We start from the raw sequence: 15,498 nt of genomic DNA on the forward strand, positions 1-15,498 counted from the left end.
GCCGATCTTAAACGGAAAGACTTTGAATTTAATGTTGGTGATCGTGTAATGTTGAAGGTTGCACCTTGGAAAGGTGTGATCCGTTTTGGAAAACGTGGAAAGTTGAACCCACGATACATTGGTCCATTCGAGATCTTGGAACGTGTTGGACCAGTTGCATACCGTTTGGATCTACCAGCACAATTGAGCTCAGTTCATCCTACCTTCCATGTGTCAAACTTGAAGAAGTGTCTTGCTGCACCCGAACTCATCATACCATTGGAAGAACTTACTATTGATGACAAACTCCACTTTGTGGAGGAACCTGTTGAGATTATGGATCGTGAGATCAAAACTTTGAAACGCAACAAGATTCCGATTGTACGAGTACGATGGAATGCCAAACGAGGACCTGAGTTTACTTGGGAATGAGAGGATCAAATGATGCGGAAATATCCTCATCTTTTCCCGACTCCTCCATCTACTTCAGCTTAAATTTCGGGACGAAATTTTCTTTAACAGGTGGGTAATGTAACGACCCTGGTTTTTCCAACGTTATTTATTAATAATTATTATTATTAATACGTGTGATTAATCGAATGTATGTTATTACATTTACATGTTGCTTTAATTGCCCGTACTTGAACTTTAAATGCCCGAAACGTCTTTGTGACACCCGGAACTTGCACGAATAATATTTTAAGATATTATTTACATTCATGATTAATTTTATTAATCATTTTAATTAACTAATGTGATAGGTTAATTACTTGGGCTTTATTTGGTTTAACTTGGGATTTATTGAACTTGGGCTTTAATTAATGAAATGGACTCATGACTTGGGCTCCCAAGCCCACCCTACACTTATTAATGGGCATTTAGCCCAACCCTTGCAACTTGTAAGTATTAGTTTCATGTTAACTAGCTAGTTTTATTCATTAGGAATCTTGTTACTCACTATCCCCATGCACACCCATCTAAGATCCAACTTTAAGCCTCTTTACATACAATTATCCAACAAACCAAAACCTCCCCCTTGACCCACCTGCTGGCCGTCGGACTAGTGTGCCCATATGGGGTGTTTTGGTTTCCATTTTTCATTCACAACTTACTTGCATTTCCCTCTCAAATACACACACACAAACTTGCTTCATTCTCTCTCAAATTCTCTCTTGTTCTTGTAAGTTAACTTGAAGTTTTTCTTCTTCTTTTTCCTTGTGAAAACCGTGGCCTTCATCATCAAAATCATCATCATCTTTTGTTGTTTGTTACTTAATCTTGTTGTAGTTTAATTACTTGTAGATTACTAAGTTGTTTACTTACTTACTTACTTGTCTTTCTTTACATGTTTCAAGAATCAACTCTTTAGTTTGATTCTTCACTTATATCTTGTATTTATCAAGAACATCCAAGAACATAATCTATCTAGTTATGTTCTACATATTTTGTTTCAAAAGATTTAAAGTTTATAATCTTTATAATTGTTACTTGTGTTCTTGTTTGTTGTATGTTACTAGAATACCACCTTCATGGTTGGTTTAGGCTTATCATTCATTTTCTTTATTTCTTATTGTTAGTTGCTTACTACACATTTGAACAAGGACATGAAACCAACAAGAGCTTACACTTTGGTGCAAGTATCATGGATCCAACACTTGGTTGTGATCTTTCTTAGTGTTCATGAACTTGTTCATAAACTTACATGTAACCTTGGTCATGATTACTAGTTAATCTTGATCTTATATTTCTTGGATCTAACTTGTTAGTTCAAGAACAACACTTTAAACTCTCTAACTTGTGTTGATTTGACTTAAGAACTATAGATCTAAACTTTTGAGTCTTGAATCTTCAAGATCTAATTAAGAACTATGTTCTACAAGCTAAAGATCTTGCTTACTTAAGTTCAATTCAAGTTTGTAACTTATTATTGTTTTAAAGTTCATGTGTGTGCTAGATCTAAGACTTTGATGAAACCTTGGTTCATCAAACATTATACAACTCTTAAGTGAGTTGATCTACATGTCTTAGACTCACACTTGTGTTGCTAGTGTCAAAACTTAGTTAGAATTACTTTCATTGTTCATGTGTGTGTAGATCTAGGACTTGATGTAACTTTGGTTCATCAAATTCATGTCTTAGACTTGCACTAAGGTTATGATGGACAAATCTTGGTTAAAATGATGTATACACATCCATGAGTTGTACACTTGAAGCTATACGCATCAAGAATGAGAACCGTGATGAACATCAAGCACCGAGACAACCGGAACTCTCCAAAACCCACTGTTCTGTCCAAAACCTACTGACCTGATGCTTCTGGAACAGTCCAGTAGACCTGGGCTGTTCTAACCTTAATTTTTAGATAGAACTTTTCGAGTAGATAACTTTTCATATAGGACTCGTCTTAATCCGAGTTACGGTTTAGGATTTATGGCCCTCCGATCGTTACCATGTCCTTTAACGTTGTGCAGAAATTTCTGACCTACTCGCACTTAGACCGTCGCCACGGTCAAACCAAGACGAGTTTGCTTCTGTAAATTTTACCACACTTAAGGGACTCATAGACGGAGCCATGACCACTGGTCTCACCTTAATTCAGTAAGGGTAGAGGCCGTGGTGACTGACCGAAGTCAGCCTTTGTTTTAAACGACTTTCATAAACGAGTCTTACTTGTTACCTTTTTGTTTAATGATGATTGATGATGACCCTTATGACCTTAATTACGTACTTGTAAACCTTTTGAGACGACTTATTGACTTAGTGCTATTTGACTTAGGTTGAGGACGTTTGGACCGTTACTTGCACACCACTTTCCGACTACTACCTTACCATTACTACTAATCATTGTGAGTTATAGCATTCCCTTTTTACTTTAACTTATTTTGTTAACTGAGAATACATGCGGATTTTATGTTTTACATACTAGGCACGAGTACTTAAACTTTATATATGTGTGGGTTATATAACGGCAGAAACATTCCCTTTAGCTCGGTAACGTTTAATCATTGGTTTTTGAACCGTGAACGCGAATCTTAGATATGGATCCATAGGGTTTGACATCCCCACTCGGGCTAGTAGCGCTAGCATTTAACGAGTGTTTAATACTTCGAGGTTATACGCACTTGCCAAGTGCACTTTAAGGGGGTACATTAAACGTTAAGTTAGTTACCGGGTGCCCACGGTTAAGCATATACTTTTACATACTTTTGAAACGCTCGTTGTAGCACTGAAATCTCGTGGCCTACTTACATTACTGTTATACTTAAACTATAGCTCACCAACCTTTGTGTTGACCTTTTTAAGCATGTATTTTCTCAGGTGCTTGAAGTCGCTTCCGCTATCTTACTAGTCGTGCTGTAGAACCCGCTGCCTAGAGTTGTTATCGCATGACTACTTATGTTGCATTCAAACTTTTTACTTATGAACTTATGTTATGTAACGACCATTATGGTCACGTACACTTATTTAATGCTTCTACTTAGCGAAGCATACTTTTGATTTGTAAAACAATTGACGTATGTTATGGCGTCACTTTTATTTATGAATGTAAACTCTGTTTTGAAAACGCATATAGTACTTAACCTTGTAATGATCCTGTTGTTGATGGTCCGTACATGATGATTTAGTACGGGGCGTCACATGGATGATCACTTTACAAGATTGAAAGTGAGCTAGTAAACTTGGAAGTATTCTTGATTTTATGAAACTAGAACTTGTAGAATTTATGAAGAAAACTTAGAACTTGAAGATGGAACTTGAGATAGATCAATTAGATGAAGAAAATTGAATAATGAAAGTGTTTGTAGGTATTTTTGGTCGTTGGTATATGGATTAGATATAAAGGATATGTAATTTTGTTTTCATGTAAATAAGTCATGAATGATTACTAATATTTTTGTAATTTTATGAGATATTTCATGCTAGTTGCCAAATGATGGTTCCTACATGTGTTAGGTGACTCACATGGGCTGCTAAGAGCTGATAATTGGAGTGTATATACCAATAGTACATACATTTAGAAGCTGTGTATTGTACGAGTACGAATACGGGTGCATACGAGTAGAATTGTTGATGAAACTGAAAGAGGATGTAATTGTAAGCATTTTTGTTAAGTAGAAGTATTTTGATAAGTGTCTTGAAGTCTTTCAAAAGTGTATGAATACATATTAAAACACTACATGTATATACATTTTAACTGAGTCCTTAAGTCATCGTTAGTCGTTACATGTATATGTTGTTTTGAAACCTTTAGGTTAACGATCTTGTTAAATGTTGTTAACCCATTGTTTATTATATCTAAAGAGATGTTAAATTATTACATTATCATGATATTATGATATATTAATATATCTTAGTATGATATATATACAGTTAAATGTTGTTACAACGATAATCATTACATATATGTCTCGTTTCGAAATTCTTAAGTTAGTAGTCTTGTTTTACATATGTAGTTCATTGTTAATATACATAATGACATGTTTACTTATCATTTATCATGATTAAACATTGTGTAACAATATCTTAATATGATTCATATGTAATTAGCAAGACGTTGTTATAACGATAATCGTTATATATATCGTTTCGAGTTTCTTAATTCAATAAACACAATTTTATGTATATAACTCATTGTTAAAATACCTAATGAGATACTTACTTATCATAATATCATGTTAATTATATATATAATCATATATATGTCATCATATAGTTTTTACAAGTTTTAATGTTCGTGAATCACCGGTCAACTTGGGTGGTCAATTGTCTATATGAAACCTATTTCAATTAATCAAGTCTTAACAAGTTTGATTGCTTAACATGTTGGAAACACTTAATCATGTAAATATCAATTTTATTTAATATATATAAACATGGAAAAGTTCGAGTCACTACATCTAGACTAAACAGCAGAAATCTCTAACTTAATTAAAAATATTTTAACTGCTGACTTGAAAAATGAAAGTGGAGTTAAAGGCACAATCTTTACTCCCAAGCTGACTGGTTTTAAAACTAGTGTTAAGAAGAGTAGCAACACATACTCTTCTAACCAGGCACTTCCACATTTTTCTAAAATGAACATCATGCAATATCCTCTGCTGACAGTACAACCAGCAGAGAACATAACTGACCCCCAAAGCAGTCTTGAGCTGGTTCCTCATCGTGTTGAATCAGCTCAGGCCACTGCACGGCCTATATGTTACTTGGATCATGCTAAGAGTCTCACTCCTACATCATTACCAGCCAGAACTCTTACATTATCTGGGTCAACATGTGTTGCCAATGAGTCAGCAGAGTCACAGCTGTACTTACAGACACCTAACTCTGTCTTAATCGAAGGGCTGATTAAATCACCAGTTTGTCCCCAGAGACCAACAACAGATGCAATTGTTGAGTCAAATTTATTTGGTTCTACAGTTGTTAACATAAAATGTTCTTTTGTTTCAGTTCTTAGCAGGGTAGATGAACAGGCATAGAGGGAGAAAGAAAAGGATGTTATTATTTCTACTGATGAGCTCTCCGTTTCTGCTACTGGTGTTGGTGCTACTGATTTGTCTACTGGTGGTACTGATACTCGTACTGTTGCTTCTACTACTGCTGGCTCTACTAGAGACAATGTGGCTGCTGGTTCCACTATTCTTACTGATAATGAGGAGTTAGCTACTGCTGATATTTCTGCTACTCCTCCTACTGTCTCTAGTATTGCTGCTTCAACCACTGATTCTGGAGTGGTTGAGAAGATGATAATGGAACCTCCTCCAGTACTTGAAAAGGTCATTGGTAATATTGTTAAGGAGGTTCTTGATGTTGATATTTCTAGTACTACCACTGTTACTTCTCCAACTGCTTCTATTGAGGAGATTATCACAGGTAGTGACCAAGATGACGTGGTGCTTACTGATGAGCTTATTGCAGCAAATGCTGCTTATTCTGCACATGTCACTGGTTCTACGGAACCTACTATGGATGCTGGTACCTCTGCTACTGCCACCACTGATTCTTCTCAGGCTACTACTTCTGTTGAGAAGAAACCATATGTGTGCCAGGTACCAGATCCTGATGAAGTTGTACCTAACTTCATCTATAGGGGAGCATCATCACTCCCAGGGTTGCCTTGCTGGTGGATCAGCTGACTATTGATCCCCAAAGTGCTATAGTCTCAGCCAACAAATTACCAGAAGAGGAGCTGACTGAGCTATTATCTCAGCTGGATCGACCAGTAAGAGAAGAGATATATGAGAGGTTGGCTACGCTACAACAAGTTAATGAGCAGCCATACTATCACTACTTTGGTATGGCTCCAGCTGCTTCTCCATGGCCTGGTACATGGAGGCCTCTCAAGTTCATCATAGATCCTGCTACTAGTAAATGTGTTATGCAAAATGTCCCTGATTTGCCAGTACCTTCTGATTCATCAGCTTCTTCCTCATCATCTTCTTCATCTGATGGTGATGCTGATAAAGGTACTGGTAAGGGCGGACCAGTCACTCATGATAATGTGACTGGTTCCAAAGACAAACCAGTGGAACTAACTGATGATGCTGATAATGATGCTGACAAGAATACCAGTGGTTCTAAACCTTCGGGTGAAGGTAAAAATGATGGTGATCATGGTGATGAGTCAAATTCTAACCTTCCACCTCCACCACCCCACGGAGGTACTTCTATGTTAGCTGCTAGTGATCGCCCCTTAACCAGCAGTTTTAATGCTGATGAGGTGGCTGCCATCTCCACTTTAGCTGTCTATAAGACGTTAGCCAAAGTTACACCAGATCTACAAAGCACCATTCGCTCAGCTATTGTTGATAGAATGACTGAAGACATACGTAGAGCTGGAGAGGTTACCACGTCTACCATTGAAAACCAGCTCAAACAAGTGTATGTTTTTGCTGATCTAGCGATGGAAGCTATTGTCAAACAATTTGAAGAAGAGGAGGATCTCAAAAGGCGAATCATCTCTCATAATGAATATGCTGATCATATTGCCCGTCTTCAAACTGATCTTGATGCTGCTAATCGAAGAAATCTTTTTCTTAATAAAGAGAATCGGGTATTGACAGAGAGGTTGGATTCGCAGGAACATTAAATGGCTAATATGGTTCCTGTCTCTGCTTATCTTCAATTGGTGGAGACTATGCAACAAATGGCTGCCCTACAAGAAGATGTTAGGGCCACTGTTAATCAAATGGCCATGGGTGATGCAAGAAATGAAGTTAGAGCTTCAAATCTGTGTCTTCGACAATATGGTGTAGATCCTGGTGCCCATCTTTTTCCTGCTGATGCTGACTGGAACAACTTTGCATTTTCAGTTCCTGAGTCAGATAGTGACCTTGATGCACAGGTTTCCCCTGATCACCCTTCTGCCCCTGCTGATGACAAAAAGGGGGAGAAGAAGTCTAAAAAGAAGTCCAAAAATAGAAAACAATCTGAGGGGGAGCATGAGCATAAAAAGGCTCCTAAACAGCAAAGGAGAGATGGTGATGATGATGGTACTGGTACTGGTCAAGGTGCTGGCACTAAGCCCAGCAACGCTCATACTGAAGCTGGTGTACAGGCAGCTGGTGAATCTCAACCCAGTGTGTCTGCCACATCAGTGGATGATATTGGTTCTGGCAGTAAGCCCAGTGATGTTTTTGAGCTGGCTGTTGCTGAATCTTTTGTTGTCTCTCAGATGATTGAAAGGAAAATCAAAAGAAAACTGGAGAGACATCAGAAGAGACATCAAGATTTAAACGATGCCTTTAATGCCAAATGGGAGGCTTATGTTGCTCGTAAACAGCACAGAATTGAACATAGAAGAAGCCTGGACCCAGAAAAGTTGGATATTAATGATGATCTACTCAGCATTAAAAAGTACAAAAGAGATGCTCGTAAAAGAAATGCTAAGTTCATGGTTAAGTATGACAATAAAAGGGCAAAGCTGTATGCTGAGCGAGCAGACAGGATCAAACGAATGACTCCTGAAGAAATGAAAGACTATCTGCAATCTACTGGGTCAGGAGGAGTAAGAGCTGACGTGTTCATGAAATGGCTAGATGCAATGTTAGAAACTAGCTCATCTTCTCGACCAGCATCTTCTGCTCAGCCAGCTACACAACAACAGCCAGCAGAAATAACAGACCTTGATGTTGATGATGTTAAGGGGGAGCACCTTGCTATTGTTTCCTACTTGCCTCCACAAGAACCAGTATTAACACAAGAACCATCAGCTGAACCCATGTTAATCGACAAACAAAGGGTGAAATCTGCTCCTAGGGACAACCAGCCCCTAAGGAAAGGACCCCTATTTGAGGCAGCTGATGAAGATACTGTGACGGTTGTGCCAGCTGATACTAATCAGTCAGCTGGTACTGAAGACACAGCAAGGAGTGCTGTGATAGAAGACCCAACCAGTAGTGTGCTGCTGGGTGAAACAAGTGTTGAAGACCCAACCAAGGGGGCTGAGCTGGGTGTTAAACAAGATACTGATACTGTTGATCCTGCCGATTTTACAGTCTGGGGCAGAGGAGATCATCTGTTTGTTCAATCACCTATCTCTCCCCGGACTCTTGCTTACTTTAACAGAACATATGATGAACGTATTAATCAGTTTTCAGTGAGTTCTTTAGGCATATCAGAATCAATCATGTATCCTCCATCTTCCCCAAAACTACATGATAAACACACAACTTGGGAAGATGATTTAGTTGCCCGTGGTGAGCCAGATCTAAGAAGGATGAATCCAGATAAAAGAGAGGCTTACAGGCTGGAGATCACTGTACCTGAATTGCTTGAGCAAAGACAAGCAGCTATTTCTGAAAGGATACGCCAAGTTAGATTGCTGGATCATCCTCTTGATCAGCTATTCTATATCACTGCTTTAACCTATGGCATTGAAATTGGCGTGTATCTAAATAACAGTGGTCAAAGGCTACATACTGATGAAGAGAAAGCTCAATTTCATGAGGCTCGACAACTGGGTATGGATCTAAGGTAGTATCGTGATGCCCTTAGAACTGATGAGGGAAGGAAAATGATTGAAATAGCAATGTCCCTGAATATTAGTGTCGATGATTATATTTTGGGCTTAGAAGTTGAAAGGCAAAGAAGGGAGGATGCTGATGCTGAATATGCTGAAAGGGTAAGGCTTCAGGAAGTAGAAGCTAAATTGGCTGCTGATAGAAAGCAAGAGGCTGAGTCCCTTAAGCTAGCCAAAGCTATTGTTAAGGAACAAGATAAAGCTCTTGATGAACTGGAAGCTGCTGAGAAAGCACCTGCTACTGCTCCTATAGAAACTGAACGAACAATTGAGCTATCTGATCACTATTATAGGAGCAAGTATGGTGATGTACTGACCAAGAGATTAAATCCCAGCAAGATCATCAAAGTGCACAGAGGCACAAAAAGAGCATTCAGTATCAGCAGAGAAGATAATATTCAAGAGAGGGTAGACTACACTGATTTGAGAACCTTTGGATTCAGTGAATGGATGGAGATATTGGAGTACTTCATTTGTAAGGCTGAAAATGGTATTAAAAAGACATTGAAGCCAGAACTCCAAGAACTCTTCAATAAAGCAACAAAATTTGGGAATGCACCAGTAGTAAACATAGAAGAAGTTCTTTCTCAAAAGCCTAAAAGAAAGAAATCTACCGGTGAAGGCCCGCACAGAAGAGATCCCATCATTCTACCTCCTCATATTCCAGTTTATGACCCTGCTGAGCTGCCTTATTTGTTTCCTGAAGCCTGGTATGCCTTGAAAGTGAAAGAAGAAGAGCTATCTGGTGATGAACTAGAAAAAGATAAAGATAAAGACAGATAGCCTTCTAGTGCTCAAATCGTATCTTTTGTTACTTCATTTTTCATTATGATGTTTTGTAATTACTATATATACTCTGTTGTAATGAAAATGAAATGAGTTTATCTTCAAAATCATATCAATTTATAAGATATAGATAACTCGACAAAAGATCCCAAAAACAAACATAAAGGGGACAAATTTACTGCCTATTTTTTATTAGGTCCCTCAGTACTGGCTTTAGTATTTTCTCTAAATGTCATAAGTTTTGTCATCATCAAATAGGGGGAGATTGTTGAGTCCCCAAAATAATTAAGGATTTAATTATGACAAAACTGTAATTTATTTGCACTAAAATGTTATGTGCAGCCAGCACAAGTTTGTTTATGTATAGACAGCAAATATTGCTATGTCAAGTGTTTTGGTATGCTGCCTAGTCTACCAGCACAAGGTAGAGTGTATTCTTCGAATCAGCACATGATGAGTACTCAGCAATTCAAGAATATCAAGTGACTTAGCACAAGAAGAACCAGTAAATCTCGTAAGCAGCATGCAACACAAGACATCCATGCTCCATTACAAGCATGGTGGTTTCCCGAATGGTCTACATCAAGTGTACTATTCAACAGAAGTCAAAGACAACGTTGAATAGGAAAGGACACGTGTCAGCAGCTGACAAGTGACCTTACAAGACCACGTGGGAATGCAGAAGTTTAACGCATGTGCAGACATGTGTTATACTTTGTCAACATCTAGGGAACACAACATTCTATTTGTTTAAACAAATAGTGGTGCCAAACCGAATTGGGGTGTTCCTGCAAATAGCTATCAAAGAGGAAAGAGGAGAGCACGCTCTCTGATGCAGTTGTCCCCACAAGTACAGACATCCTATGTACCAGTGGATAATAGAACCATTACACGATTAATAGGACTACTATAAATTGTTGTATCCACTATTGTAACAACTAGTGGTGTGGGTTTTGTTATTTAGAGTCCAAAACGTGTAATAGCTTTAAGTTTATCCTCATAGCTATACTTAGGTAAATCTGTATCAACCAACTATCATTCCGCCAAGGATAGTTGTAATTCTTTGTGATTTAATCAATAAATAATAACAGTTGAAAAATTACCTTTGACTCTATTTAAATTACATGCTTGAATATTAAACTGGGTTTAATTGGTTTGTTAATTAAAAGAAATTGTATTCACCCCCCCTACAATACTCCTGTTGTTTATCAAGGGACCAACACCTGCCCACATACTCCAAAATACTATGGAATATTCGACCAAATACATTAGTCAACCCGTTCAATAATTCGATGTTGGACTTTGGTTTGCAATCCATTAAACCTCCCCTCAAACCTAAGTTCAACTAGGCCTTACCTCCAATGATTGTCCATATCTAACCTATTTTAGTACCTGCCGCAACCTCGGAACACAACCTGACTGGGACCACATCAAGTCTACTTATGGTACAAGGCTCCAAGATCAACTCATCTACTGAGGATGCACAACCGCGTGTGCCAACCAAGGGGTTAAGCCAACCGTTGACATGCTGCAAATGTCACGTTGCGCTATCCACACATCCATACTACAACCCTTCGAGTATCCAACCTTCCACGATAACTCCCACTTTCGATTTGTCCCAGTGTTTGCTACCTTACCGCTAAAACTAGAGAGAAACCACCTTTTAAGCACACATTTGTTTCTACCTCATATCCGATGTATGACTTTTGTTTGCACCATAACAAACCTCCCCTCAAACCCAAATCCATATGGGCCTCCCTTCCAACGATAGTTCGGACTCAACCTTTACCGCCGCCAAACGGAACTCTCATGTTCTATGTGTGCAAACCAATGAGATTTCGATACAAGGCTTCAGGATCAACTCAACGTTACCAAGAGAACGCACGCGCGCTAAGAGGTGCGCACACGACGCCGTCCATCACATCCGGAATATATTTTGGCTCCCGTAACAAAGCTACATCTCAGAAAAAATCACAGCCTTTATCGCCCGAAGATTCGCAAAACAAATCGTCTCGCCACTCGCAACATCAAAACCGGAACTCTCTCATAAAACTGCCGCAACTTTAAAAAAAATCGTATCTCAAGATCCAATTGTCCGATCATCACCAAAATTTTACCACTATTAGATAATTACCTCTAAAACATACAGTCCAAGTCTCAAGTCGATCCAATGGTAGACGAACCCTCTATGAATTTTCTCTTACAGCAGCCCTAAACCCGAACGACTGCAACTTCGAAAAAACATAACTCAAGATCTAACGGTCCGATCACTATCAAATTTTGACCACGACTAGATCTACGAGTCTAAAATCTACAATAAACTTTTCAAGGCGATCCGACGGTTAACGAACCCGTAGCAATTTTTCTCCTCCAACAGCTCCGAAACAAAATAGGTTAAACCTGAACGGTAGCAGCTTCGAAAAACTATATCTCGAGATCTAACGATTCGCTCTTCCTAAAATTTTTACAGCTACTGGATCTATGACTCCAGCACCTTCGATAAGAATTTCAAGCCGATCCAACGGCTAACGAACCCGCAGTAATTTTTCTTCTCCAGCTGCACTGTAGAATCCGAATTTTGAAAAATTCATCATTCCCTCGAACGGGACCGCAAGGAATGATAACTTAGATCCGATACCCGGATCTTCCCGAAAATCTCTTCTTTGTCTTCAGCAACAAATTTTCAATATCTCGACACAAGTTGCAAGACACACAACCCTGTCGCTTAATCTAACCTTGATGAACACCCGAATCATCAAACATATCGAATATCTTACTTTCAAATCGCCATCGTGCCCGTCTTCGAACCTTGAAGCTCTGATACCACTTGTTAGGAATTCGGTAGGCACTAACAAGACATGTGATTCATGCTAATCACCAAACTCACAACGACAAACGATTTAGCTAAAGCAAGAACGATAAATAAAGTACAAATGCATAAACGACACAAGGTATTTAACGTGGTTATATCCCAACTCCAAAACGCAGAGAAGGGTTTACTCCACGGGCGCAAACTAGAGATTTTCTTATATTATTGTGTACACATTACAATGAGGCTAGGGGTTACAATTTATACGAAGAGTTAAACTTGTCAACCAAGTTAAACTTGTCCTTCAAGCAAAAGACATTCCATATATCTATTACTTGCTCCATACTCCATTTCTACTAGAAGATTTAATTAAGGCAACAAGATCTCTACGACTTGTTCACCAAGTCAAGCTCCCTACTACTTGTTCCTTTGATCAAATTCTTCACACCTTCAACAATCTGACTCGTCTACGCCAACGTTGTATTCCTATGGTTCCATTTTTTTTAGAGTTATGAGGTGAACATGATTGCGTTTTTATGTTTGAAAATGGTAAAAAGAGTGTTGCTTGTTGTAATGGTGATACTAACTGATCATAGGGCACTCTTTTTGAAAAGATAAAATATGGTCATAAAAATCTGAAAAAATGTCGAAAAAGTAGAAAATGTCAAAAAATATTATCCTGTAAATGTGATCTTATCTAGTAACTGCGCACCAAGCAACACGCACCGTGCGTGGTGTGTGTACGAGTTGCCTGGTTTTTTGGAGCGTAACCGGTAATACGAATCAAAGATCAAGACACTGCACTCACGCACAGTCAACACGCAACGTGCGTGATGTATGGTTAGAGAATATTTGAACAATTTGAAATTTTAAAGACATCGTTAAACACTTCAAAATTTGAGAACATTTCTATTTCTACTAATATCATTGTCAAGCATATAGTTTGCTTCATTAAGTACCAAAGCCCAATAAATACATAAAATTTATCCAAAATGGGCCGGCCCACAGTTATCGAAAACAAAAGCCTTCGAACCTCATATAATCCAACAGCAAACTATAAACCCTAGATTATTTCATATTCATCATCGCCTGAAAAAGATTAGGTTTTCGAGAACATCGATCACCGCCGAATTTCAAAAATGAGCAACAAGGTTTCGTTAAATATACTCATACATTTCAATTTTATTATTTATGAATTAAGTAAATCTCATTGTTTTGTATCTTTTTTTTTTTTTTTTTAATTTTTTGTGTTTGCAGTTTCATCAGTTTCAGGTCGTAGGAAGAGCTTTACCAACCGAAACAGATGAGCATCCTAAGATCTATCGTATGAAGCTTTGGGCTACAAATGAAGTCCGTGCTAAAAGCAAGTTCTGGTATGTATCATTGCTGACGTCAGTTTTGTGTATGATTTGATTATTTGATTTATAATGTTACAAATTATCAGGTATTTTTTGAGGAAGCTGAAGAAGGTTAAGAAGAGTAACGGTCAGATGCTTGCTATTAACGAGGTAGTATATATTTATGATCGTGCTTGCAGATTCATATTATTGTCACTGTTGTTGTAAATTGCAGATATTTATAAATGTTAATCGTTGCTTTTGAGAACAAATTACTAATAACTTATTAGAATTTGATATGAATGCTTTTTAGTAATCTGTGTATTTGGATTCCTGATAACTGTGACTAAAGAAATAAAATTCTCGGTGTGTGAGGAGTGTTTTAGCTAGGCCAATGGACTGAAAGTTTAATTTAAGTTTTATCTACACAATATTACAATATATTATATATTATATTATATTAAAACATTATATCAGCATAATTTAAAACTAACCTATTTTGTACATTTTGTCTTGGAATTTTCTTAAGTATTTTGAGAAAATTTGATAGGCAGATTGAGAAGCTGTTTTGATACCTTAATGACCTTGAGTTGTTTGGAATGAATACACATATGTTAATTGTTATCAAGGGCTGGTATTTGACAGTTTTTTACTATTCGATTCTGAAATGAATAAAATTTAATTGTTTATCATAAGATAAAGTTGTTGATAAGTTCTTTCTTGCTGATAAGTTGTCCTTTCAATTGTTATGTTAATGCTGCAACTATTTAGATTTGTATCTATAATAACTATTTTTTGAGAGTTTTTTTTTTTTTTTTTTTTTTTTTTTTTTTTTTTTTTTGGTCGTTTGTAGATTTTTGAGAAGAACCCGACAACAATTAAGAACTATGGCATTTGGTTGAGGTACCAATCTAGGACTGGGTATCACAACATGTACAAGGAGTACAGAGATACAACTTTGAACGGGTCAATCGAGCAGATGTACACTGAGATGGCTTCTCGACACAGGGTCCGTCACCACTGCATCCAGGTCATCAAGACTGCAACCATTCCAGCAAAGCTTTGCAAGAGAGAGTCTACAAAACAGTTCCATAACTCTAAGATCAAGTTCCCGTTGGTGTTCAAGAAAGTTAGACCCCCTACTAGAAAGCTCAAGACCACATACAAGGCTTCAAGGCCTAATCTGTTTGTTTGAGTTACGCTTTTTGGCGGTATTACTCTTTTATTTATCGAACTTGTTGCATGTTATTTACATATTTTGGATTTCTAGTTGTTTTTAATGGAGGCTGGTTTTGTTGCTTTGAGAACCTAACCGTAGTGTGGTCATCCTTTCGTCACAATATAAATATCGGGTCTGTATGTCATTGGCTTGATCCTTGATGTATGCTTATCCTTTTGGTAACAATCGTATATTAGCCTCAAAGCTGAATAACCGTTTTATAGCGTATTCCAATAATCCATCGGTTATTTTGCCAAGATGTGGTAAAACCATGACTATATTAACGAAGAAATTTTTGATGATATACAAAAATAACTAAATCGAGTAGTTTCAGTAGCTGTAGGTAAGT

At 37.7% G+C, this 15,498-nt stretch overlaps 1 protein-coding gene across 1 annotated transcript; it reads left to right on the plus strand.

Annotated features, from left to right (window-relative positions):
* The first annotated feature begins 13,664 nt into the window (after positions 1–13,664).
* On the plus strand, positions 13,665–15,294 carry LOC139897104 (large ribosomal subunit protein eL20y-like). Its single transcript, XM_071879758.1, has 4 exons — positions 13,665–13,744; positions 13,851–13,966; positions 14,038–14,101; positions 14,784–15,294. The coding sequence occupies exons 1-4, from the start codon at positions 13,733–13,735 to the stop codon at positions 15,123–15,125; spliced, it is 534 nt and encodes a 177-aa protein (XP_071735859.1). The 5' UTR covers positions 13,665–13,732; the 3' UTR covers positions 15,126–15,294.
* The last annotated feature ends 204 nt before the right edge of the window (positions 15,295–15,498 follow it).

The sequence above is a fragment of the Rutidosis leptorrhynchoides genome, chromosome 3, assembly GCF_046630445.1.
Source record: "Rutidosis leptorrhynchoides isolate AG116_Rl617_1_P2 chromosome 3, CSIRO_AGI_Rlap_v1, whole genome shotgun sequence".
In the NCBI taxonomy this organism is placed as follows: Eukaryota; Viridiplantae; Streptophyta; class Magnoliopsida; order Asterales; family Asteraceae; genus Rutidosis; species Rutidosis leptorrhynchoides.

Excerpts from the sequence above, each read along its gene's own strand:
- LOC139897104 (XM_071879758.1), top strand. Across the intron at positions 13,967-14,037 it reads CGTGCTAAAAGCAAGTTCTG|GTATTTTTTGAGGAAGCTGA; the intron begins GTATGTATCATT and ends ACAAATTATCAG. Across the intron at positions 14,102-14,783 it reads AGATGCTTGCTATTAACGAG|ATTTTTGAGAAGAACCCGAC; the intron begins GTAGTATATATT and ends GGTCGTTTGTAG.